The following is a 27752-nucleotide window of genomic DNA, read 5'->3' on the forward strand; positions in this document are numbered from 1 at the left end:
CGCGGGAGGCGGCATCAGAAAGTCCACCTCAGGCCCCTGGAAATCAGGTCCCCTTTTCTGGTACATGCAAGGTTTTGGGATGGTACACATGTTGCTCCCACAAAATGGCTGTTGCCAGTTTGCTGTAATTGTGGATTCCAAAAAAAAGAAAGCAACATGTCGCAACAGGGGTATAAATTGATTTTGCTCTCGGGCTCTCTTTATGGTACTGTTTGGGCAAGTTATTCAAGTGTGCCTTATTGGACTCTAACTATTTCTCTTTTCTCTTACTAGAGTCAGATTCACAGATTTAACAGTTAATTTCCAATTACTTATTGACTTTTGTAATAAAAAAATTCCAGCCACATTTATCAGCATTTCAAAGGTCAGCCGTCCCCTTTTTATCATTCATTTGCCTCTGTACTGGAAGTTAAATATTGCAAAGCCAAAGTTTCAGGAGAATGAACATAAATTCAACCCTACGAGAATATTCGGGAACACTTTCCCTTTAAGAATGCTCCTTTGCATGTCAATCAGTGAATTCCAGCTCTGCCTTTCTCTTGAGTCTCACAAACATTCTTCGAGCTGAAGGGGAAGAGGGATCAGGTTTCCGGCACATACACTCAGCAGTCCTGCTGTAAGTATTGCAACTTCACTCATATATATATATATATATATATATATATATAGCATTAACCACTTGCCCAAATCTATAAACATAAACTGATTTAGTAACTGAAAGGGGCAAGGAATGTAAAGATGTTTTTGTAAATGTGCAGCCAATGTTATTTCTGCCCAGGATTCTCATTCTATTCAGCTGCAGCACAGAGTGAGAGTGCCTTATAGTACTGGCTGTGCTACAAATGTGCAGTAGTCCGTGCATGAAGGAGATAGCTTGGTGTCAATCCTGTATCTGGACTTGTCTCTAAGGCACCCTAAAGCTGAGATCCAACTTGCACCTACTTCATGTAAAGTTCCAGGACTTTATTTTCAGGACAAACTGTTTTTGACAAGGGGACGGTGCATGTCATTGGCACTCATTACTTCCTCGTCCGGAAATGGAATCTGTTTTGACAAGAGATGTACATTCCCCAAAGGGCCGGCCCGATGATACAACTGTCACTATAAAGCTACATTTGCAGAGTGTGAGGCTTGCAGCTAGTTACTATGGGTGGTTCACCTTTAAAAAACTTGCAACTGGTCCCCATTATTTTTTTTTTTATATATATATAGGACCCTAGCAACTAGATAGCTCTTGAAATTCCAAACTGGAGAGCTGCTAAACAAAAAGTGAAATCATTAAAAAAACTACAAAAAATAGAAACAAACTGCAAATTGTCTCAGAATACATCATATTAAATGTAAAGGTGAACAGCCCTTTTTGCAGCTTATTAGTTCTACCAGAGGTTCCTAAACTGTTGCCCCTGGGGAGCCTAGAGCAGTACTGGGGGGGCTTAGCATGAATATCAGCTATTTCCTAATAAAAATTAGGGTGAAGTGAGGGGTGAACAGGTATAAGCTGCCCTAGATACTGTTAGAAATATGGCTGAATGGCTGTTAATTTCCTCCGTTTGTAACCTTGTTACGAGCTAAGGGGCCCTAACCAAAGAATATTCATCCGGAGGGAGCTGACGACCACTGTTCTACATGTGCTGATTACATGATTTTCTTTTTCAGGGAATATATGATGTGATACCCGAGCAATTCAACCAAGAACTCAGTGACCAACACAGCAATGAAAATCCTGTGCAAAGCCAGAGCTTTCGGTGCCCATTTCTCCGCTGGAACATGCGCCAGGCTACTCAGCAAGGACCAGAAGCTCGGCACACCACAGAACTTTTCAAATTATGAAGATATTAAACTCAACTACAAGCCCAAAGTGCCAGAATATTTTAACTTTGCAAATGATATCATAGATGAATGGGCCATAAATAGAAAGGTGAAAACTCCTTTCATAAAGAAAACAAACTGAGATCTATCCAGGGATTTGGATTATTATTGTACATAGGGTCTACAGTTCCATTTTAAACATTGAATATTGTTCTATATTCATAATGGTAATTAACTATCCATAGTCGTTCTCCTAATGGGAAAGTAAATAGTTTGCTTTTTTGGCATGAAAACGCACTTCGCTGTAATCCATTGGCAAAGTTAGTGGATCAGTTTTTTTCTTTTGGGCATGTTTCTACACAAGCGGAGAAATTGCCTATTTTGCCACTGGCCATTAAAGGAGAACTAAAGCTTACAGAATTAGGGCAGAAATGTTGTATTTTATGTTCTGGGCTTCTGTACCAGCCCAAGGAAACCACAGCCCTTCATCAGGGAAGATCTGTGCCTCTAAAGATGTCCCCAGTAACCCCCCATCTTCAGTCAGTAAATGAGCTTAGGGGCTGACCCACAATATAATGACATACTGTATGTATACAATATATAAATGCCACAATATAAGGCTGATAAGTAATTCATTCAGATTTTCAGTACATGGCAGCTCAGAAACCAGTGCAATTAGCATCAGAAATTACTACTTATGTACACAGCGCTGTACAGTAGAATACATTAATACAAACAGGGGGTTAAAGATAATGGATAAATACAAAGTACAACAATAAATACAAATAAATACAAGGTACAGTAGCAATAAGAGTCAAAAACACAAGATGAAGGAGGTCCCTGCCCCGTAGAGCTTACAATCTATATGGGAGGGGTAACTAACAGACACAAATGGGCAAATGTAAGTGCTGTAGGTCACAGTGGGTGACACTACAATATAAGTGCCAGTTCCCAGATCAGGTGCTGGGCGATGTCATATAAGCATCAGCTTATATGACATCTAAACATTACTTTCTGTTTGATAATTTGCTAGGACCCCTAAGCTCAGCTTCTTAACAGCTGCTCAGAGCCCAATGAGCATGTCACTGACACTCCAAGATGGTGAGCCCCTGTGACATCTCTGAAGGCCTAGATCGTCATTGATATAGAGATGCTGAACATTTAGGCTAGTACATTAATCTCACTATCAATCTCACTATCTCACATCATGGCATTTTAACCATATTTGTTTTTAGGGTTGTTATCCTTATCCTATAGTATAGATGCATATTTTTCATTTTTGTATAAAATGCCTAATGTGCCACTGGAGTAAAGTATGATGGAATGTTGTAAATAGTATTAGTGGGGAAAGGGTATAAATTTGCTTTAGGTCTAGTAACCTATTCTTTACATTTGCTTAAATGTCAATAGAAGACACTAAGAATAATGCTAATTAATGGTTCTGTTGTTGTTGTGTTGTTTTTTTTTTACTAGGAAGCAGGAAAGTCCTCTAACCCAGCTCTTTGGTGGATAGATGGCAGCGGAGAAGAGGTCAAGTGGAGCTTTGAAGAGTTGGGTTTTCTCTCCAGGAAAGCAGCTAACGTTCTGTCTGATGCCTGCAACCTGAAACCAGGGGACAGAGTCATTGTGATTCTGCCGCGGGTGCCAGAATGGTGGCTGTTAAACGTAGCCTGTATAAGAGCAGGTGTGCAACTGCAATTTTATTTCCAAAGATAATAATTCTTTGTCAAAGTGTAAACTTACCCTGTTTTTTCACTGTGTGAATTTAGACAAATGACTGGTTTGAAAGTAAGAAAATGGTAGCTTTCTTGCAACACAGAACAGCAGCAGCCCTTTTTTTTTTTTTATAATATTGACTATATAATACACAATTAAATCTTACTGAAAATAGGGACACCCTATGCCTTTCCACCTACAGTATAATTTCAAGGGCAGCCCTATGCAAGGGGGATAATAAACCCTCTCCATGCCAACATTCTTACTAGATGGCTCTACCAACTGTAGGTAGTGCTGTCATCTTAAATTCTTCATTGTCATTGGATTGATTATATCAAAATGATTATTATGTTCGATAAAGAAACATAAGGCCCTATTAGACTGTGAGCCATAAAAATCTCTTGGAAGGCAATATCTGCCTTGTGGGCCTCCAGCTGGACAGCCCTGTTGTAGCGCAGGACAGGAAATTATTTAAAGACTCAAAAACTGATCACCGCAAAGGAAAATCACCTATATATGATCAAGTCAATCAGCAGGGCAATATCAGGAATACTAACAGTTCTAACAGACACGATCAGCATTAAAAAATAGATATGTTTCATATATCTAATATGGATTTGTATCAACAAGCACAAAAGTTAGGCTGTAGGGTTTAACTGATTAAAATTAAGTCTAGTAGACAATTTATGACAGATGCTGATGTGTTTAACATTATAATGTCATTACAAGGTGTGGTTCTCATCCCTGGAACGACCCAACTGACAGCAAAAGACATTCTGCACCGGCTACAAACCTCAATGGCTAAATGTATTATAACCAGCGATTGCCTTGTGGAAGCAGTAGACTCTGTTGCTGCTCAGTCTCCATTTTTGCAAACAAAAATGCTAATATCTACAGAAAGAAGAGATGGGTGGTTGGATTTTAAAGGCCTGTTCCAGTAAGTGTCCAGCATAGAACATATGGAATATATCAAGAATGCAGTGAAATTGTATTAATGATATAATGTTTTCACACTTTCTGTAGAGTGGCTAATGACAAGCACACTTGTGTGAAGACGAAGAGCAGTGATCCCATGACTATCTTCTTTACCAGTGGAACCACAGGTTCTCCTAAAATGACAGAACACAGCCACTGCAGCTATGGGCTTGGCTTGAAAGTGAATGGAAAGTAAGTCAATATGGAGAAGATCCACAGGATGGTATTGTGCCTGATTAAAGTACATTCCATGTCACGTTTTAGCCTTATTTGCAGAATTGTATCCAAACGTAATCACATAATATGTGTTAACGTATAAAAGGCAAATATCTAACACTTCGGAACCTGTATTTCCATTCCTACCATTTGGCAAACTTTATATTTTCAATTCTGCCACATTAATATCTGAAGGGGGAAGCTGGTGACATGTAAGTGTTTGGTTTTCTTTTTTTAATTAGATTAGAGGTTCATATTTAGTGCATTTATATTGTGTATTTATATTGTAAGTCCAATGCATCAGTTTACATGACTTCAATTAAAGGTGTCCATTCACTGGCAAAACCACTAATTTGGTAAGGTCTCCAAATAAGATGATTGGGGCTTGATTTTGCTGGCAGTGGAGCCTACAGAGGTCTATTGGATGAAGATTGCATGAACACACCAATGCTGTCCTCATCTGGCAGGACTTCCAAACCTGTCCAACTGATATCTGGCCGATTTTTGGCAAAATATTTATTGGGTAGGCCTGTTGGAGGTCCTATCCACAAGCCAATAAACTTCTGACTTGATCTGGAGGGGCCAAGTTGGCAGCTTTTTACCAGCTGCTGTATGGCCACTGTAAGCGAGCTAAATGCATACAAAGCGGCAGTGCAGTAAATGCACCTACCTGAAGACAAACCTAGTGAATGTATCCACTTGGGGGGAGGGGGGGTGACTGATATTTTGGCATCCCCACTGAATGGGGCTGTTCTTGTCCTATAACACCACCTTTTTGAGTGACCTAAAGCAGAAAAATGACCATGTTCCCTTAGAGTCATCTACTGGGAGCTTTTTAAATTTTAATTTGCTGTATGTACCTGGTTCTAAAAAGCACCATATCACTCAAATTTAACTGTGTATGCTCCTGTTGGGAGGCTGCAGAGAAGAGGACCAAAAGTGGCAAACGATGGTGCCTGCCAACCCTGCTTTTCTACTCTGCTTTTTAAACCCAGGTACATCAACAGGGGAAGTTTAGGGGTGTCCCCAGTACTGCGTTTCAGAAGGGATGAAGGGACCAAGCTATTCAAAAGTTTAATGTTCTCAGCACTTAAAGGAGAAGGAAAGGTAAAAACTAAGTAAGCTTTATCAGAAAGGTCTATGTAAATACAGCCATAAGCACTCACAGAAATGCTGCACTGAGTTCTCAGTCAAAATAAACAGGATTTCTTGTCTCTTTGTTTTCCTGTTCCAGAGTGTGTGCAGCTCCCCCCTCCCCCAAGAATGCCAAGAACTCTCCCCCCCCTTAGGAATGTGTATCTGAGCCAATCAGCAGGAAGCTTCCTCACAGTCTTATTAACTGTGCATGTACACCGGTCTTGGCGCAGGAGCAAGGCATTATGGGAACTTTCTTTAGAACTCAGCGTTATTTTTTTTTCTTTAGAACTCAGCGTTATTTTTTTTTTGGCCTTGTGCCACTACCCTTTAAGTGAAGCAAATGTTATTTTTTTTTTTCAAAACCAAAGTACTTTACATTTTATATTTAATTGTTTTCAGGTAAAAGTAAACACTTGTATTCTGATGACAGTATCATTTAAAGAGATAACTGTCCATTTAATAGAAGAGTTCTTTTGAAATAAATCTAAATAAGATAATGTTAAGGGCTTCCTTATATATCATGTAATTTAATAGGGATGCAGCCACTTTAGACATTGCTGAAATGCTTTTGTTCTTCATCAGATACTGGATGGACCTGACCCCCACTGACATAGTGTGGAATATGTCAGACACTGGCTGGGCAAAATCTGCCTGGAGCAGTGTCTTTGCGCCATGGATTCAAGGCTCCTGTGTATTCGCTCACAGCATGCCCCGTTTTGACACAAATATTGTCTTAAAGGTAATCAGACTCGAAAAAAATTGAGTGGATTCTTAATTATAGTTAGGCCATAACATTTTACTATTACATCCAAAAAAAATGGCACTAAATGAATGTCCAGTGCCGTGATCATTCATGTACAAAAGGCTATGTGATTATTTATTAAAGGGCCATTATTACCTCAAATTTCCTGCAGAATTGTTCTTACTATGAGGAATACTTATAGCAGTGATCCCCAACCAGTGGCTCGGGAGCAACATGTTGCTCACCAACCCCTTTGATGTTGCTCCCTGTTGCCCCAAAGTAGGAGGTTATTTTGACATTTCTGGCTTGGAGACAAGTTTTGGAAGCACAGAGACACAGTTTTACTTCAAGCAGTGCCTCCTGCAGGCTAGCAGGCCACATGGGCTACCAAATAGCCAATCACAGCCCTTATTTGGCATCCCTAGAGAACTTATTTCATGCTTGCGTGGCTCATCTAGACTTTTTACATCTGAGTGTGGCTCACAAGTAAAAAAGGTTGGGGATCCCTGACTTATAGTGACGCAGATTTATAGTATCACCTTTTATGGGTAATGAGAAACATTAGGAAGTTTTGCCCAATAAACTGTTATAGCTCTGTATGGCTATTCTCCATAGGGAGGTCATTCACACCCCTGGATTGCTAGGCACTTTCTCAAGGAGACTTGTGGGCAGCCTGTCAGATAGACAATGGCTGCCTAGACAAGACTAACATTGCAAGTTACATAGAACTTCATAGAAATTAAACAACTGGATGATGTTTAGCTCATCTGATAAAGTAGGAAAAAATAAAAAATGAAGAAATAGTGGCCCTATACATAAAGCAGTATTCATAGATATCTGGAATTGGACATTTTTAGTATATCTGTTGAGATATATATATATATATATATATATATATATATATATATATATAGTTTAGATTAAAGGTATACATGAAACCTAAAGCTGCATAGAAATAAAATCCTGAATTTTTTTCCTTTACATTAGTTATGGAAATCAAACATAAAATATATAGTTGGATTTTCTCAAGATCTGTTTTATCATTATCAATGTATTTATTGCTGTGAAATAAGGGACATGTCCATAATTCTCTCTCTGATACAGACACTATCCACATTTCCTATAACAACGTTTTGCTCAGCACCAACGGCCTATCGAATGCTCGTACTACAGAACTTTGCAAGGTAAGTGTAAGCCTTATGGATCTCATAGCACTTTGCTGAAAAGCCAAATGCTGCTTTTTTTTTTTTTTAAACCTGAAACCAATGAGTAGGTTTGGGGAAGAATTATGCAGTAGGGCCTAGTACTATTTCATAAAGGGCAAAGTTTGCTGCAAGTAGGAGTGCAGTTTTGTGCTGATATTTGTGCCTTATGGGGTGACTTCCAATGCTTCAAAAAAAAAAAAAAAAAAACCATAAGTAGTACATATTTTCGTTGCTTTTCTCTACAGCTATAAATTCAAGAGCCTACAGCACTGTGTGAGCGCTGGGGAGCCCATCAACCCTCAAGTCATGGAACAGTGGAAAGAACAGACTGGGTTGGACATTTATGAAGGCTATGGCCAAACAGAAACAGTACGTTGCATTTAACTTTCCTTAGTACATGTATAGGATCTGTTATCCAGAAAGTTCAGAATTGCAGGAAGGCCATCTCCCATCAACTCCATTATAATGAAATAATTGTAATTTTTAAAAATGATTTATTTTCCTTCCGCTTTAATAATAAAACAGTACATTGTTACACTGTACTTAATCCAACTAAGATATAATAAAACCTTTTTAGAGTCAAAACAATCCTCTTGGATTTAATTCATGTTTAAATGATCTTTTGGCAGATCCAAATTATGGAAAGATCGCTTATCTGGAAAACCCCAGGTCCCGAGTACCTTAGTGGCTATGGATATTATAAGATGCACAGTTTCAGTAGTATAGTATATTCTAGGATTGTATTTGTAACACTGCTGGTAGATTACTTTAGAATTACACTTTTTTTTACCATTTACTAGGTTCTAATCTGTGGTACATTTAAGGGAATGAAGATAAAGCCAGGATCCATGGGCAAACCGTCTCCAGCATATGATGTTGAGGTATAAAAAAAGGGAAATGTTTAAATCGTTTAAAAAACGCTCTAGCCATTGGTAGCTCAGATCACCCATTCTGATGGGAGGATGAGTGAATTCTTATGGGAGGGGGAGCAGGAGAAGGGAGAGAGATGGGCAAGATTTTTGAGATTGATGAAGTCTGATACCGAAGAACATGTTTACACAAAGGAAGGCAAGAAATCCTGTGTTTCTTTTGATAGAGGACTGAGTGCAGCGTTTCTGTGAGTGCTTATGGCTGTATTTACATAGACCTCTCTGATAAAGCTTACTTCGTTTTTACCTTTCCGTCTCTTAAAAAAAAATGTTTAAAGAATGAGTAAATGTATCAATTGGTTTTAACAGCTGAAACAGGTTATATCCGTTAACTATTATAGTCTAACTCCATCAGTTGCTGCATGATACAATAGTCACAGCAGTTGCTAACTGGCCATAATACACACCAATGGAAAATTAATCTATCAGGACTTTTGGGCAACAAAATGGTCAGGGACAGTATGTTACAGACAGTGGAATTGTAAAGATTAAAACTGGTCTTTACTTCTTAAGGGGGATTATTTATGTTCATATTTTTTTCCCGCAATTCAAGTTTTTTTGTGCTAATAATCATGAATTGAAATTATGGTTTTAAAAACAACAATTTTCTATTGGGATGCACTGAATCCACTATTTTCAGATATGGCTGAACTCTGAATCCTTCCTAAAAGATTTGGCCAAATACTGTACTGAATCCGAATCCTAACTTGCATAAATAAATTAGGATACAGAAGGGTTAAAAAGCACAGTGCGCTGCAAAAATTTGTTAACTTCTATGTTATGTGACAAAAAGTCACATGATTTTAAGGATTCTGTTGGCCAGGAGCGTGGATTTGGGCAAATCTGAATCCTGCTGAAAAAGGCCGAATCCCTAACGGGAATCCTGGAATCGATAACTATTAGGCAAAAAAGAACTCAAATGTAATGATATGGCGTCCAAAAGCTTGTGAGATCACATAAAAGTCAATGGAATCTGTCGAAGGCAAAAATATAACTATTAAGTCAATTTGAGTATTTCAAATTTGTTTGAGCTTTGCATCCAATTAAAATTGTCGTGAAAATCATGAATTTGAGATATTCGAGTTTTTTATTTTCATTAACCGTTTCATTAAACTTGGTTTTTTTAATTTGGATTTTTAATAAATAAGGTAACGTTTGCTTTTTTTTTTTTTTTTTGAAAAAAATTACACAAATGGAATTTTGATAAATAACCCCTATGTATTTCAGATATTATGCTGGAAAATGTCAGAAATAATAGGCAAACAGTTTAAAATATAGGCATAATATTTGGGGGATACCTCCTGAGGCTCAGCATGAAGATATTTAGTTTCCAAGGTGTTAATAACAATGTAGGCTTGTGGCACTTTAACACTTCTGCTGAGAGGTCCTGTGCTGGAACAGTGACATTTGTGCAACATTATGGGACATACAGTTAATGTATAACCCCTGCACATGGCAAATGTGTGAAAAGATTAAGGGTCAATTATTTACTATGGTTACAGGACAAGCGTAACTCATTAATGGTTTTAGCACATTTTAATAAGAACACTGTGCTTAATTTTAGGGGGAGGGGTTGGCATTTGAAAGCTTACACAGTTAATGTAAAAGATATATGGGCAAAGTAATAGGTGCAAAGTTTGCTCCAATATGAATAATGACTGCAAATATGGTACAAGTATGGGATCCAGAAACCCGTTATCCAGAATTACGGGAAAGCCATCTCCCATAGACTCCATTATAAGCAAATAATTCTAATTTTTAAAAATGATTTCCTTTTTCTCTGTAATAATAAAACAGAACTTTGCACTTGTTCCCAATTAAGATACAATTAATTCTTATTGGAAGCAAAACAATCCTATTGGGTTTATTTAATGTTTAAATAATCTTTTAGTAGGCTTAAGGTTTGGAGATCCAAATTACAGAAAGATCCCTTATCCGGAAAACCCCAGTACCCGAGCATTCTGGATAATGGGTCCCATACCTGTACTATGTAACTACTCACAAATATGTAAATTCTACCTGTCCATTGCTGCTATTGGTTATAAATGTTGCACCCCTCCTTTTCTGTCTACAAAGGGCAGGAATATGTCTCAATCCAACCCTAGAAAGCCTGAATTAGGATCATTCCCACTTTGTCATTTTAGGGGGCAGCTTTTTTATCATGATAAGAAAAAGTAGAAAGGGCCCATAAATGTTACCAATTTTTAAAATATCTACCCCTAATGTAATTGGATATGTCATTAACTTTCAGTTGTAACTAAGGGAATGATTATAAACTGTAAGATATACTGTGGGCATCTACTACCAAAAACACATACCATTAATCTTTCTTCTTTCTAAATCTCAACAATAACTTTTTTTTTTTTTTTTGCAAACTCTTTTTTTTACAGATTGTTGATGAAAATGGTAATGTACTTCCGCAGGGAAAAGAAGGGGATATCGCCATCCGAATATTACCACAGAAACCATTTTGTCTTTTCTCCCAATACACAGTAAGGGCTAAAACAAAGGCTGAATAACCTCTATCAATTATGTATGTTATAATTATAATCATTCCCAGTATTTTTATTAAATTAATAATTTAGAACTTTGTTGTTTTTAGATTGAGAATAATATTTTTAGGAGCTGCTACTGGCTGCTCAGCAGATGGTGGGGGTGCTGGCAGTTGCAGTCCCCCTATTGCTGCACCAACCTGCTGTAGCTTTTTTATTAATGTATTTAAAACCTCTAAGGAACAGGTCCAAGACAAAAACTCATTCCTACCTGTGAAGTCTTCCTTTGCACAAGATACTTTATAACGCAAGCTAATAATAGATGTGGAAAGAGAATAAATGATTGTGCTGCAAGAAACTTGGACCTGTCACAGAACTGTATGCATTCCCTAAGGGTGATCCAGAAAGAACAGCTTCCACGCGGCGAGGAAACTTCTACCTTACTGGAGACAGAGGCATAAAAGATGAGGATGGCTACTTTTGGTTCGTGGGAAGATCAGATGATGTGATTTTATCCTCAGGGTAAATATAAAGAGGATTAATTATTATTCTTGGTTGCATGAAAAAAGGAAGGTTCAATAACCAAAAAGAGCTATAAGAGAGGCCATAATATTCAGTGGCATCAGATACACACACAAGAGCTCATTTAGCAATTGATGGGCAAGGTGCAAAGTTTAAAAAACAGGGGCAAGCCACTTTCCCCATTCAACAGTTGTATTCATGTTGGGGAGACTGGGGAAGAAACACAGGAGTCACCCATCCCAACAAAGCCTTGCACCTACTACTTACACACTCTACTCCTTGCATTGGTGCTAAGTATAGAAGTGCCCCTCAAGTGCAGGTTCACTGGGCATGATTCTGTTCCCTTTAGGTTGAAGACACACAAAGCTACTTATCACGGCTACTAAATGCCAGAAAATACCCTGAGAATTGCCTCTGCTAAAACACATGTAGAGACAATTATCAGTATATGATCAGCATTGTCTATTTTAGTAGCTGCTACTAGTAGCTCTGTGTGTCTTCACCCTTCGTGCTCTAGCACTTCTTTTTCGGGGGCTTGTTAAATGTCCAGCGTGTGGGGGGGGATTCCTGTCTGAAAACCCACCCCCATGTGCCAGTGCCCTAATCTTATGACTTTCAGACATTGGTCTTGTGTAGAAAAGATTCAAATATTATAGAAAAATGAGGTAAAATAGTGTTGATGCAAAACAATACCAGACTGAAAAAAGTCACATCTTTTTGTTGTCATCATTAGTTATCGTATTGGCCCATTTGAAGTTGAAAGTGCTTTGATTGAACACCCGGCAGTTGCAGAATCTGCAGTTGTGAGCAGCCCAGACCCAATCAGAGGAGAGGTAATTTGGAATTCTTATCAGACCTCACATAAAACAGATAAGTAACTAAAGGCTATAAAGAAAAATGGTTATTGAAATACCTATTATAGATCAGAGTTGCTATGGCAAATCCTATAATTATTAGCTCAGTGTCAATAACCCTGCTGAATTCCCTACTGTAGGCCTACTTATCCTGTATGTCTGGGATACATAGTGCATACAGTTAGCAACCCTAGACTTGTCATGTGCAGTACCGGTACCAGTACCAAGAACCCTGAAGATGCGGACAGCTACATTTAAGGGACCCCATAAAGTAACTCAATGGTCCTGCTTATATGGCTGGCAGAAATTCTATGCCATAGAAAAAAGCTCTTTTTGCAATGGGCTTTAGTGGCAATTAAAAGGTGTTTTTAGTAAATGAAATAGAAGTATATATTCCCTATATAACTTTTTATAGAAATGCAATTCAATGGATATACAAGACAGTAAAATAAAAATGGCCCTCAAATTTCAGCCTATCTAGCCAGCTCCATACATTGGGAAATACTGTGGTAAAGGGGTTGTTCACTTTTAAATTAACTTTTAGTTTGATGTACACAATGATACAATTTGTAATTGGTCTTTATTTTTTTGTTGTTTGCAGTTTTTTATTTTTTTTAGCTTTTTGTAGCTTTTGTAGCAGTTCTCCAGTTTGGAATGTCAGTAGCTATCTGGTTTCTAACATCCAATTTACCCTAGCAACCAGGCAGCGGTTTGAAAGAGGGATAGGAATATGAATAGAGGAGGGCCTAAATAGTTTTTTTAGCTGCTGGAGTCAGTGACCCCCATTTAAAAGTTAGAAAGAACCAGGAGTCAGCAATCATAGGCGGATGGTGATTTTTTGTTTGGGGAGGCTAAAATGTTGCGTATCTATATACAATGACAGTTACCCCACTCATACAGAAAAGCATTTTTTACATGCGTTTTCCTGCACTGGATCTTGCATGTGTTTCAGCGCAGGGGAACACAAAAAGAAATGCAGGCTTGTATTTCCTATATGACTGTAGTCACTGTGGCACAGGCAAGCGTGAAATGTAGGTGGAATGCAACTTGCTGTGTTAGGAGCTTCCTAATAGGGTATATAGTCCTGCATTTCTTCCTGTGCTGAAACACATGAAAGATCCAGCACAGGGAAAACACTGTAAGAGACATGAACAATTTTTAAAAAATGTTGTCACACACATACATTGATAACTTTAAAATACTGAAGTAAAAATGCAGCTTGGAGCAGTTAGGGTGACAGAAAAAAAAACATTCATTTTTTGGAGGCATTGGTCCTTTACAGCTGAATTTATTTTTTTAACTCTGTTCAGTTCCATAACGCTGTCTCTCTCTATATTTCTAGCACCCCAAATCCTTTATCACTCCCTATCATTTCCTAGAAAGATTAATCATAAAAAAAAAACTATTCATCTTCAGACAGGGGTGTTTCTGGGGTCTATGCTGCCCTGAGGCAGCCTTTCAGATGCCGCCTCCCTTGCAGAGGTGTGAAGAGGGGGCCACATTGCTAGTACTGAGTTGAAAATGCGATTTAAAATCTGAATTTCAGTTCTTAAAGCTACCAGGAGCGGCTTTTTGCTGCCCATAGTACCTTGCAGGCTTATGGCAGGGGCGCCCCTGTCTTCAGAATATCCAGCTATTGCTGATCTGCAACTGCTTTCAGTCTTTTACCGCCATTGGCATTGGTCTGATATCTAGTGGGCTCTCATAGTTAATATCGCAAGCATCAGGAATGTGTATCAATTGACTTCTTATTGCGAGTGGAAAGAAACTGATGTTTCCTGTGATAGTTGCTTTCAGCTGCCATAGACAGCTCAGTTCCACTAACTGTGGCAGGGGCAATCAAGGCAGGCAATTTCATAGCTGGTATTATAAATCATTAGAGGATTGGTAAGGGAAAGGTAAATGTAGCCACTGAAAAAGTAACGGCTCTCGAGCTGCCCGCGCAGCTTGCCTGGCCGGGACATCGGTATGTAGGTTAAGTGACTTGTCCAAGGTCACAAGGTGCACCTAGGGTGGAATCGAACCCGAGTCTCAGTGGGTCACCACACTGAAGGCTGATTCCCTAACCACTAGGCTATCTGAGTCCTCCCACTTGTAGGAGGATCTTTTTGGTCTGTTGTCTTAGATATGACAGTTGGTGCGTCCTAACTGTGTGAAGGAAACATTCAGGGTTAAAGCCGGCTGCTTGCAGCAAGACCTGTATGAGTAGGGGGACTGTTACATAAGTAAGGGGGACTGTAAATAAGTAGAGAGAATGAATCTGGAAACTGTGCTGCACTATTCATAACATAAAAATAGGCACAACATCTATTTGAAAAGTGTTTGATCTGAAAGCAGGTGCTTGTATGGCTATCCAAGCTGGAGCCAATAAAGCCCTATGTGGGTTATATGAGAGACTTTCCATAGAAGGCTGGCTGGCCACTATTATATCATGTATGTTTTCTGCTTTATAAATGTGTATATTGACAGACATATTGGTAGATAGTTTAGAAGCAGGATGGGCAAACAGGGACAGAGCTGCCAATCAGTGGGAAGTGCCAGAACATAAGAGACTTTTATCAGGGCTGCCATCCGGAACTTTGGGGCCCCATACAAGTTATTTATATGGGTCCCCCCATGAACACAAGGATGGCACTGGGCAGTGAGTGACACATGGGGAATGGCATATGGGTGAAAAGCCTGTTATGACCGGCGTTACATGAGGGATATATGGGGATAGGAGAGAGGGTGGGGTTTATAAATGAAAATAATGAAGAAGGCAGTAACTGACATAGTGGTTGGATGAGAGTGACATATAGGGAGAGGAGGTGGCACATGAAACACATGAAAGATCCTGCACAGGGAAACACAGAGAAAACACTTGTCTGTACAATATATTTTTTTTTTTCAATTTTGTCACACACATAAGTTGACAACTTTAAAATACTGAAGTAAAAATGCAGTTTGGAGCAGAAAAAAAAACAAACATTCATGTTTTGGTGGCATTGGTCCTTTACAGCTGAAATTTTTATAACTCTACTCATTTCTAGAACACTTAATATGAGATTAATTCTAAACCAACAGCTGCTTACAATCTACTCCCAGCATTCATTTTTAAGTTCTACAGATTGTCTCTTGCATTTTTCTGTCAACTCCCAGCCAGTCCAGCCATTATCAGCTTAATATCTCCAGTTCCAAAACTTAAGCCCCCCCGCAATAACCAATTCCAGCAGAACATATCTCCCCTAAGCCTTACCAGAGTTCATATTTCTAGCACCCCAATCATTTATCACTCCCTAGCATTTCCTAGAAATCTAAATACCCCCAAAAGAATCAGTTTCCACCTCAGACGTAACTCTTGGGTGTACTTCTAATTTATATGAGCTGAACATTAGATCTATTACTGTATAGCTATGTAAAACTTTGCCAGCACTTCTACAGTTCCAATATAGTATAAAAATAAAGGATATATAAAGGAATATATGTGTGCTTATCTTACTAATAAGGTAAAGCAGCACCTTCTCCAGCTCTCTGCATCGCTTTCCCTCAGTAATTTCAGCTCCGTGTAGCCTCTGCTGGGCAGGCTAATGTTACACTGGGAAGGAAGGCAGGGAAGAGTAGCAGACTATGAGCAGAAACTAAGGAAGATTGTACTTAGCCTGAAAGGTGGAATACATTAAGGCTGGATTATTATTGCCTTATACTTGCACCCCTTCACATCACAACCCTTCTTTCCCCACACAGCCCTGCTACTGATACTCTGATGTCTGATCTTAACCTGCAACCTCCTTCACGTTCCGTTTTCAGTTACAAACTTGTACAGCATTATATTGCAAACAAGTTCAGGTAAATTTACAAAGGACTTAGGTTTGGGGAGGCTTAGCCTCCCTAAGCCTTCATTAAAATCCGCCTATGGCAGCAATTGATAACAAAAACTATAAAAATACAAAAACCAGTTGAAAACTTGATAAAAATAGGCCATTATATAGCATACTAAAAGTTAATCTGAAGGTGAACCTCTTGTTTAAGGAGACATATTTCGGACAAAATAAATTGCAAAGTGGTGTGATAAAACTTTTAGTTTCTAAAACATTTGATGTGACAAAATGCCCAATTATCATAATCTGGCTGCTAAACAGATTGTATAATGGAACATTATCTGCTGCTTGCATATAGATGCTATGAAACTAACACATAATATTTGCTCTGCAGGTAGTAAAAGCCTTTGTTGTCCTTGCTCCTGCTTATAATGGGTATGACCCTGAAAAACTGGCCCTGGAGCTACAGGAACATGTGAGAAACATAACAGCTCCATATAAATATCCAAGAAAGGTAAGTTTAAATTCTCCACTCCTTTTATTAAAGGACAGGGAAAGCCCAATATGTTAAGGAAGGCCAATATTTTTGTTAGCCCCTCATTCTTCCCCCATCCACAGAATTCAAGAGATCAATTTTTTCCTTGGGCCAGTGCTACTTTTGGCAAAAGTGTACTAGCCTGAAGAAAAGAGTAAGACAGCACGCACCTCTATGTTTCTTATTCTTCCCAGTTGTCCCTAGTGCAGAATTAGACACTAAAGACGAAAAGGATATAAACTTAGCAATCTGAATTTGATTGTTATGCTTCCATATTGGCACCACCCAGTGAGTTGAGCTTTTCTTTAAGCAGGTTATACATATTCCAGTAAAGCATTAGCACATTTTCAGCACGTGCTATGGCCAGATGATAGCAACCAATAGCTATGCATGGTACATAGATATCTGTCGATAGGGCAAGTTTGAAAGTCGCAACTGCCAATGCAACATGCCAACCAGCTTATATTGAATTGGTGGATGAGAAGCCACAGCTCCTCATCACTACATGCAGGTCGTTCGGCTGTCGCCCCAACAATACAAAGGTACCTTAACCATCTGTAGCTCCTCATATGGTGTCTGCCCATTCAGCCAACAGGCAGGTCAGATGGATACCATACAGGCTTGGCCAGTGTATGTGCCTTCAATTCGTAGCATTTTCTGGTCTCTGTCAAAAGCACAGCTTCTTTTTTTTTTCACCTTACATTTTTATTGAAAAATAAAACAAAGAAATTGTGTGTTAATTACAAAAGTATAGGTGTAGTTCCTCAGTGCCCCGATCACTTGTAAAAATTATTGTTTTGATTGAGAGCAGCTATTGGAGCCTTTCGTAAAAGGCAAGAGGCATGGCTTAGAGAATTTGCATAGTGTACGAAGAAATAAGGGAGGGTTGGGTGAACTGGGAGGTAAAAAAAGAGAAAGAAAGTAGTATCTTGTAACATCTTAAGGGGGCGGGAGAGACTGAGAGTGTGCATTGGGTCAGGGTGAGATAAGATTGCTTATGATGAGACTGGTACCTAAAGGATATTGGTTAATCATGTGATGCTTAACTCAAATGATTTACTTTTTGTACTTTATCAGTGCAAGGCTGCAACATGACATTGTTTTTTCCTTCATATATACAGATAGAATTTGTTCAGCAATTACCCAAGACAGTCAGTGGCAAGATTCGAAGAAACGAGCTGAGAAACAGAGAGTGGGGAAATGTGTAGAATAATCGACACAAAAGGGGAAAAAAAAAAAGTTTGTTTTTTCCCCTTTGTAGGTTCCAGCATTGTTAAAGGAAAATGCTACAAAGGTCAAATTAAAACATCCACTGCCTAATATTGTATCAATATGGTCTTTGCAATAACAGATCCCTTACCTTTAAAATGGCAAAGTATAGGATTGGTCTAATATTGTTAAAGAAAAGGGTGGAATAACATCTTGTCCACTTGTCCATTTTGTTTTCCATTAACAAGAACCCTACAATAATTTAAAAGAAGCTGTACCAGAGGTCATAAAAATGTATAATGCATTGGTCTATAAAGCCTTAGTCAAGATATTATGGCAAATTGGGAATAAAAATAGTAAAAGTAAATATTTGTGCAAATCTATGTTTGATATATTAGACAAGGTAGAGAATTTCTTATTAAAAAGGCATGTTCTTTTATGTTGTCACTGAAGTCTGTGGAATATAACTAAATAGAAATTCATTCATAGATTAGGTATAACTGCAAAGCCATACCTGTGCATAAAGGCTGGGCCCTGTACCTTGTATAAATGTGAGCAAACTGAAAGATAAACTAAACCTAATGTTACATTTATAATTACTTTTATAATTGAAACACACACCAACAGGCTAACTGGCTCCTGACAAAACTGGTCAGTGTGTGTGAGAATGTGGGATATATAATAAAAGGCACTACGTTTGCCCAGGAGCAGTAACCTATAGCAACCAATAAGCAGTTAGCATTTACTGGTCACCTGTTTAAAAGGAAACATCTTATTGGTTGCTATGGGTTACTGCTCTTGGGCAAACTTAGTGCCTTTTATTACATATGGGGGTTAGATTTTAAACTTCACTGGGGCAGAGACTGATGTAAATGATAATCTACCTGTGTAAAGCACCACAGAAAAGGATGGCTCTGTATAAATAAAGAATTTAAGTGCACCAAGCTGTACAGCACTTTCCTACCCAAACCAGTGATATAAGTGTTGTAGCGAAACAATTTCCTGCAACAACATTTGGTTAAAGATATTTGGCATATCTATGTATTTTTCTCTTCCTTTGTTCCATTGCTTTACACGTATTCCAGTAAAGCGGCTACTGGCCATGGTATGCATTTATAGGAGATAAAACAGGCATTTTTGAAAAGTAGATTTTAAAAAGTTTATTAAATATTTTTTCATGAAAAAATAAGTCATTATTTCATAGTCTATTAAATATAAAAAATGTATAAAAATCATCACAAATATCTGTTACCTTCATGAGTAGGCACTGACTTTAAAATAAATCCATTAGCATACTGTCAGAGCATATGATTGAAAATATACAGTATATTTACAATTCATTAAAAAGCTCTGATATCTGAGCTCAAAAGCAAGTGTCTAATAAAAATGATTTTAAAAAAAGACATTACATTTATGTTCCCTTTTCTGTGCTAAAGAATTTGTTTAAAAATCATGTTCTCATTGAGGGTCTTAAGCAAACAAACGACCTGCGAGAGGCAGAGTTTGCTGGCGTAAAGCTGTTGTTGGAGGTAAATGAAATTCCGCTTTTAGACAGCACGATTGTGGATTGAGCAGACTTCTCCTTGACAACTGTATGTTCCCACTTGAAATAGTCACAGCCTTTTTTGTTTTCCTCATTTCTTTTCTTTACAGAGCAGGTGTAGAAAGCTTTGCCCTGGTTAGGGCCTGTATTAGAAACCGTAAGCCTCTTTGCCCTCCGACCACAGTTACACATAGGGGCAGTGATTTTTCCAGACCGGGCAGCTTTGAAGGTGTTATTCACTGTAGCATTTAAAATGGTAGGAGGCACATTGTGAGGGCGGCTAGAGATAATGGGCAGAGAACGGTTATTAGAAGAGCACTTATCTTCGTGTATAATAAAAGGCTGTTTTTTGGGGGGTGAGTAAAAGCTTACACTTGAAAGTTTCCTCTTTGGAAATGAAGGCAAAGGTAGAGGCATGTTGTGTAGCTGTGCAGAGCCTGACATCATTTCAGTGGATCTGCTTGCCAACACACAAGGTATTTTAAATGCAGAACTACTAGACACAGTTTGCTTTACATTAACATTATAAATTGTCGTATTAGGGCTTTGATATGCTACAGAGTGTGAATGAGAAATTTGTGGTCGAAAATGCCCATATTTATCATTCCCTATTCTGTTGCAGTTTCCCGTATTTGTTTCAGGCAACGTTATGTGACCTGATGATTCTGCCATTAACATATCTGATTGTTCATTTGTTGTGACACTTGGCTCTTCCTGAGAGTCTTCTATAACAGCAGCATCTTCCCAATCAGCCAGCATGGATAAGCACTCGGATGTAGAGCTTATTTCCAAAGCAGAGATGTCAGTAACTGAGGTAACAGTGGTTGACATAAGAACATGTCCTGAAACCAGAGAGTGCTCGGCTGGTGTAGAAGTAAAAGCTCCAAGCGGTGCCCCAGTTTGCAGAGAGCCGAGTGAAGTTCTGTTGGTGAAGCAACGTTTGGGACCATTACCAAGAGTTGTAGATAATCCATTTATTAAAGTCTGAGATGGTAATATTTTTTGACCTTGGTGTCCAGTTAACATTGTAACAGTTTTGTCTCCACCGACAACAGGTTTATTGTTTATTTTTAAAGAACTAGGCTCTAGATCCTTCTGTAGGTTCACAGCATTGCCACAAGTGTCATTTTTACCAGATTGCTGGGGATTGTTCTCTGAATCCTTCTTAGATGTCTGGATGTTACCCACTTGTACAGAATTGGCATCCTGAGCTGGCAGCACTTGCGCAGGTCTTGTATAGGAAATCTTATGGTTCACCTAGGTTTCACAAATAAAATCCAGAAGGTTTGAAAATGCTTCATCTCCACAGAAAGAAAGCTGACAAAGGCAGCAAGGAGCATTCACCAGAACTTTATAACATGCTGCTTCATTTTGTATTGCATCATGCATGAGTTTATATATCTTCCCTTGCTAATGCAAGAAAAAAGGGAGACCTGAGGAACCAACTAACCTTATCTAAAGATTTGGTTATTTTCATCACACATCCATCACGGATCATTCTCCAAGCCAGCTTTGCAGTATTGCGGGAATCATCCAAACCTACAAGACAGATCTTTATTTAATTGTACATGCAAAGACAGCTCACCAGTAAAATGTACTGCTAACAAACAGTTCAGAATGTTCAGGTTAATCTATCATAGCTTAAAAAAGATTCAGTAATCTACTACTCCTAATAGGAGGTCATACCAGAATGCTCCCTTCCAGAGAATTCAATTCCCAAATCCTGCAAAGCGCCATTAAGTCCTTTTGGTCTGCGGTTGTAAAAAAGCTGAAATAAGAATAAAGCACATTTTGTTTAATTGTTTAAAGGGGAACTCCGGCTTCCAAACTAAAATTTGTTAAAGAGCCCCACAGAAAAGAGAAACCCCTAATATCCCTATCACTGTAATCTGTTCCTTAAAAAACATATGAATAAAAACCATTTTTATATAAAATCCAGTTCTTCTCTTTCTGCATCATTTAAAAACCTGGCAGGGGAGGATGAACTAAAACACTGATGTTACAAATTGTAACATGCAGGAACTACATAATCCATGATGTCATGTTGACATCATGTGTGCAGGGAATTGTGGGACTTGGAGGATGCAGGCTACAGGCAGGCTGAGGACAGTCGACAACTGTTACATTTTATTTGAGTCTCAAAGTAGTCAGCCAGATCAGTATGAGAACAGAGGGCCGGGCTTAAGTAACTGTTTCAACCACATTATTACATTAAAAAACATGAAAAGGCTGCATATTTTTACTTGATGTATATTGCAAAGTTGCTTTTTCTAAAAGTTTACTTTTCTAAAAGAAATAAGTTGTGTTTGGGTGGAGTTCCCCTTTAAAGGACAAGGAAATTGCAACAAAGAGTTAACCTCCATAGAGAGGCATACCTTCGGTGGTGTCATCTTTCATTTAAGGATCTGTTTTAAGATGTTTGTCTGATCAGCAGCATTATAGTAGAAAAAAATAGAAATACCCAGAATTTAACCCTCCCACACCAAGGCCCATTAACATGCGCTTTTAAAAGTCCTTGTGAGCGTTCATTGAAAGGACGGCAAAGGAGTGCTCACCCACAATAATCACTCAGAGCCCTCCCACCACTATGCGTGCACCAATAGCAACTCACTAAGATGGTTGCGATGGTGACCCGCAAACCAAGCTGGCTTTATACACACACCAAATTACAGAAAGACCCCTTTTCCCAGAAAACCCTAGGTCCCAAGCATTCCGGATTCCCATACCTGTGCAAATATTTATTACAGATTTTAATATGAATGTTTAGTTCACTAGCTCACCTTGTACGTTGCTCTTAGATCAATCCATGAATTCAAGATGTCAGGTTTTTTCATTTGTTTCCGCCTACATTCATACAACAAACAGACTCCCAAATCCCAATCTGAAGAAAGAAAAAACAAACAAAAAGCATGCTGATTTACTACAGCAGCCTATTGTACTTTTTACCTATTGTTTTAATCTTAAAAAAAGCTATGGTGTTTGTTATTTCTTGATCTAAACAGGTAAACCAAAGGTATACCATCTTAGGTCCTTGCAAGGTAGATTGCCAGTATACAAGCCCCTCCCTCTCCCCTCTGTTGTGACTGTTTTGTTATCAAATGTCTGTTATGCATGAGGTTTATCTGTGCACTGGTAATCTAACTAAGCTTTCACTTTTCCATGCCTGCACACAACATTGAAGGGAGTTAACAGCCATTACCCACCTGTGTGATGCTGTGACAACTATCATGTGCATGTGTAAGCCACTCTCATGTGCATGTGTAAGCCACTCTCATGTGCATGTGTAAGCCACTCTCATGTGCATGTGTAAGCCACTCTCATGTGCATGTGTAAGCCACTCTCATGTGCATGTGTAAGCCACTCTCATGTGCATGTGTAAGCCACTCTCATGTGCATGTGTAAGCCACTCTCATGTGCATGTGTAAGCCACTCTCATGTGCATGTGTAAGCCACTCTCATGTGCATGTGTAAGCCACTCTCATGCTCCCATATTCTAGTGCACACAAAATTTTGCAGTCACTTCAATAATTATGATGCACATATGGGAAAATACATTGGGTTTTTGCTTTTGTACTTTGCCCAATTAGGAAATGGGGCCTGGCATTCTACAGATAACGGAGAGGCCATGTTTTAATAATAATAAAAAAAAAAAAAGTAAAATATTTTCAGAAATTAGAACTGATGAATACTAAAAACAAATAAACATAACATATTCTCCTGACAAAAAACAAATATATTTTCCTAAGCTGATGGGGAGATTGCTGACCCACTGCCAAGACAGGTAAACCAATGCTTTTTCCTTACCTGACCATGTGACAAAGGCACACATCTTGTGTTCTGCTGCTGAATGAGTTGGTACAGCAGTAACAAAAGCAATACCCTTTTCTTTTTGGAGCTTCTGAATCCAACTGTTAAATTGGGACAAACAGATCTTCAATGGAACCCCATTGTCAACTTGTAACTGTTAAAAAAACATGATAAAGCCAGACATGAAGCAGTAGGTCCAGGTGAATGGAATAGTTAGTGGGAAATTTGCTCACCAGACTAAGGGAAAAATTACATTTTTAAAGACTGTGCTAACCTTAATCAGCTGCCATCACTATCAAAAAATTTAGTAATTACCAAATCCTATAATGTTAAATAAATGCTTTAATACACAGCAGGCATTTAACCTGCATTATAGGATGAGCAGGCAAGTGTTTGTTATGTGTCTAAAAATAGTAAGCATCATTTGTAAGCTATCTGAATTACCATAGCCTTTTGCAGTCAGTGTCATACAACCTAAATGATAGAAAATAATAAACACATTGCTTTACCTGTTTTATACCGGTGAGTTCTGTACAAAACTCTGACAGTATTGGGTGTTCCTGGGGCTGCACATATGTGTGGAATTCAGACTCAATCTCCCCATTTGCCACATTTAACAGAACGGCTGGAAATTCAACTGCAAAGTAAAGTTCATATTTGGCCCTAGAAAGCTCCAAATGCAAGCAACAGTAATACTATTCTTATATTAAAAGACCAGTTTGTGTGTATTTTTAAATATTTGGTAAAATAAATTATTATAACCTTTAAGATAATTAGAACTTAAATCTCATACCTTTTAACAGTGGCTGCTTAATAGTGAGGTGAAATTAAACAAAAAGAGCAGTTTAAAAGTGTGATCCACAAACAGGGGAACATGTGATCCAGACATTGTTGGACACATGGATCTATATTGCCCTATAAATTTTAAGCTTTGGCCCTAAACAACAGTGCACACACTATCCAACAGAAAAAAATGAATAGATTTTAAATGGGTAATGCTCTTATTGTAAGCCTAAAAAAAAGCAAACAGATTGGCCCACATGGTCAAAAGTTACCATTACAATATTGTGGCAATTTAAAGCTGGCCATACATGCACCGATAATATTGTACGAAACCTTGTTTCGTACAATATTCGGTGCGTGTATGGCAACTAGGCGAGGCGACTGATATCACAGAAGGGTGCAGATATCGGACGACTCGCCAATTGGGCGGGTTAAAAGATTTTGATCTGGCGCCATTGAAGGAGACTGAGCAAAATCTATGTTCAGGGCTGAATCGGCAGAAGGAGGTAGAAATCCTATAGTTTCTACGTCAATATCGGACGATTCAGCCCTGAACGTTAGTGGAGGGCTGGAACGATCTTTCATGCGACCAAGGGACGCACAAAAGATTGAAGATTGCCGCGTGCGTGGCCAGCTTAAGGGGAAATTGAGATTTACAATCTCATCCTGACTTGATATTTCAGTGAGATAGCAGGGGCCGCCCCTTGGGATCATACAATTAATGGTGCACATATTTAATTAACCTATTAAGCCAATTAATGGACAGAGTTTGGTTATAGTTAGGGTTGTATTATTTCCTGTCAGGTGATCTCTGAAGGAGTACACAGCCCATCACAAAATGGTGGCTCGAGGGAAAGGATGTAAAAGGACGACATTTACTGATATATATATATATATTCCTGATTCTTTAATAGGTCACTTAACATAATACAAACTATCTGCTGCTTAAGTATTCATTCTGGGGGTACTGTTTTCCTTTAAGTATGAAAAGTTCACTATGTAAATGTAAAGCTAAGCTAATATTTTACTACTTACTGATTTCTTGAGTAGAATGCTTGCCATCTTTCCAACAAGTTGACTCAAAGTCTATGATGATTAGGTATTCAAAAAATTGTCCTGCAAAATAGACCAGGTTTTATAGCGCAATACATTTTATAATAAAAGTTTGCATTTAAAAAAAAAAAAACACACTTACTAGCTTTGGGATGTGAGATATTGTTTGAAGACAGAGACGTTTTAGAGCTTCTCCTTATTAAGCCAAGCTGTCTGTGCATAAAATACAAAATGTGCTCTTTAATCCAATTAACATACTTTTCTCCTTTTCTCTTTTTTCCAAAAAAAAACTCATTATAGAAATGTAAGTTAAGTATTAACGGAATGCAATATTCTTCATTTCATTATTTCTCATGTGAGCCTTTTCCCTTCTCTGACAAAGAAAGTGCTCTTATCATTGGAATAATATGGCCTAAGCTAGGAAAACAAAGGCAAAACAAACTTTCATTCTGATGAGAATTTATCAAGCGGAGACATGAAGAGAAATCAGAGAAGCTGTGCTCCATCTCTCTGTGCACCTATAGGCGGGATTAACAATATACTGATTCTGATCATTTTGATGCTCTTATGGAAACAAAGAAACACATTAACAGTAAATTGATGCCCCACTACCATGTGTTTATTATATAAATATATAATATACTATAAATTATCCTCTAAAAATTATTCAGACTGTTCCTTCCACCAACTAGTACATGGAATTCATATAAACATGGTCTATTTATTTATAGTAGTGTGGCTGAAAAGCATTCTAAGTTAAGGGACAAAGAAGGTCTTATTCACTTAGGGGGGGAGGCAAAATGTTAGCCACCCCCAAGTGGATTAAATCACTAACTTTTCCCCCCAGGTCTGCACTACTCTTAAGAAAAAAACAGCCTTGAGATCTTATTAAATAAATGTCACATCACCATTTTACCAGTATTTCCCAGGGATCCCATGCACTGTAGCCAGAGCTGTGGATGCGCAGTATAGTAAAATTCCCTAGACTCAAATGATCCCTGGGAATTACTGGTAACAATAAAGTTGTGACACTTAATTAGAAAGTTCTTAGGTCCAGTGTTTTTAAGAAAAGAAGTGAACATATTGGCACATTCTTCTGTCTTTAAAGGGATAGTTCACCTTTATCTTAAAGGAGAAGGAAAGGTAAAAACTAAGTAAGCTTTATCAGAAAGGTCTATGTAAATACAGCCATAAGCACTCACAGAAACGCTGCACTGACTTCTCTGTCAAAAGAAACAGGATTTGTTGTCTTTGTTTTCCTGAGCCAGAGACACGCAGCTCTCTCCCGTCTCCTGCTCCCCCTTCCTTTAAGAATGCTAAGAAGTCACTCCCCCCTTAGGAATGTGTGATCTGAGCCAATCAGCAGGAAGCTTCCTCATAGTCTAACAGAGCATGTACACCAGTCTTGGTGCAGGAGCAAGGCATTATGGGAACTTTCTTTACACAGCTCAGTGTTTTTTTTCCCTATGAAGCTTCTGATCATCTGAACAGGAGAAATATGGGGAGACTTAAGGGCACTATTGAAAGAACTGAAGGTATGCCTGCAGCTTGAGATTAACATTTTATTAGCCTTTCCTTCTCTTTTAACTTTTATAAAGATGTATATTCCGATGATGATATTCTGAAACAATTTGCAGTTTGGAATTTCAGCAGCTATCTGGTTGCTAGGGTCCAATATACCACAGCAACCAGGCAGTGGCTTGAATAAGAAACTAGAATATGATTTGGACAGGGCCTGAATAGAAAGAAAAGTAATAAATAAGTAGAATTAACAAGAAAATTGTAGCCTCACACAGCTGCTGGGGCCAGCAAACCCTATTTAATACCTGAAAGAAGGCAAAAGATGAAGGCAAATGATTCAGAAACTATAAAATTAAGACCAATTGAAAAGCTGCTAAGAATATATCATTCTACAAGATAAAAAGGTAACTTGAAGGTGAACTACCCTTTAAAAATGTCACCAATAACCTTTAATGAAACCCCAGTCCATTTATGAAATCAGACATTTCGGTACCTTTTATAACTTACTTTGCCAGTTGTTTAGTCGCCATGTCAGACTTGCGCAGAAGTTGATCTTAGGTGGAACTGAATGGCTGTTTAACAAGAAATTTTTAATAAGACAGAAATTAAAAAAAAAAAAAGTGTTTCCTCTAGTATGAGAGAAAGGTGATTATAACAGTAGCACTGCACAGGGGAACTAATACAGAGAGTTATGGTTCTCACCCTAGAGAATTACAAACCTATGATGGGGAGGTAAACCTGCAAGAATTTGATAAATAAATATATGACTATACCAATAAATAATACGCACCGTATAACCATTTACAATCCGAGGTGCCGCCGTCTGCAGCCCCATCTGGGCTGTTTGTGATCCCTCATTCGAATTTCCCCCTCCGAGACCCAGGCCGATACGTCACTTCCGGAACAC

General features: G+C 38.4%; 2 protein-coding genes across 3 annotated transcripts; one reads left to right on the top strand and one right to left on the bottom strand.

Annotated features, from left to right (window-relative positions):
• The first annotated feature begins 474 nt into the window (after positions 1 to 474).
• acsm3 (acyl-CoA synthetase medium chain family member 3) lies at positions 475 to 19541 on the top strand. The gene is made up of 14 exons (XM_002931983.5): positions 475 to 616; positions 1657 to 1918; positions 3283 to 3493; positions 4255 to 4462; positions 4549 to 4692; positions 6436 to 6592; positions 7700 to 7779; positions 8046 to 8169; positions 8601 to 8681; positions 11120 to 11221; positions 11616 to 11743; positions 12477 to 12576; positions 16789 to 16908; positions 18051 to 19541. The coding sequence occupies exons 2-14, from the start codon at positions 1715 to 1717 to the stop codon at positions 18135 to 18137; spliced, it is 1746 nt and encodes a 581-aa protein (XP_002932029.3). The 5' UTR covers positions 475 to 616; positions 1657 to 1714; the 3' UTR covers positions 18138 to 19541.
• Positions 19284 to 27752, bottom strand: eri2 (ERI1 exoribonuclease family member 2). Of its 2 annotated transcripts, XM_002931961.5 has the most exons (10): positions 27636 to 27735; positions 27353 to 27417; positions 25467 to 25537; positions 25307 to 25387; positions 23998 to 24125; positions 23486 to 23642; positions 22462 to 22562; positions 21368 to 21449; positions 21132 to 21220; positions 19284 to 20938 (listed from the first exon to the last, which is right to left on the bottom strand). In XM_002931961.5, exons 2-10 carry the CDS (start codon positions 27373 to 27375, stop codon positions 19589 to 19591), a joined length of 2082 nt encoding a protein of 693 aa, XP_002932007.2. In that variant the 5' UTR covers positions 27376 to 27417; positions 27636 to 27735; the 3' UTR covers positions 19284 to 19588. The 2 variants fall into 2 exon arrangements, with proteins under 2 accessions (XP_002932007.2, XP_031748622.1); XM_031892762.1 differs by lacking the exon at positions 27353 to 27417 and having other exon boundaries at positions 27636 to 27752.

The sequence above is a fragment of the Xenopus tropicalis genome, chromosome 9 (assembly GCF_000004195.4).
Source record: "Xenopus tropicalis strain Nigerian chromosome 9, UCB_Xtro_10.0, whole genome shotgun sequence".
NCBI classification, from domain to species: Eukaryota; Metazoa; Chordata; class Amphibia; order Anura; family Pipidae; genus Xenopus; species Xenopus tropicalis.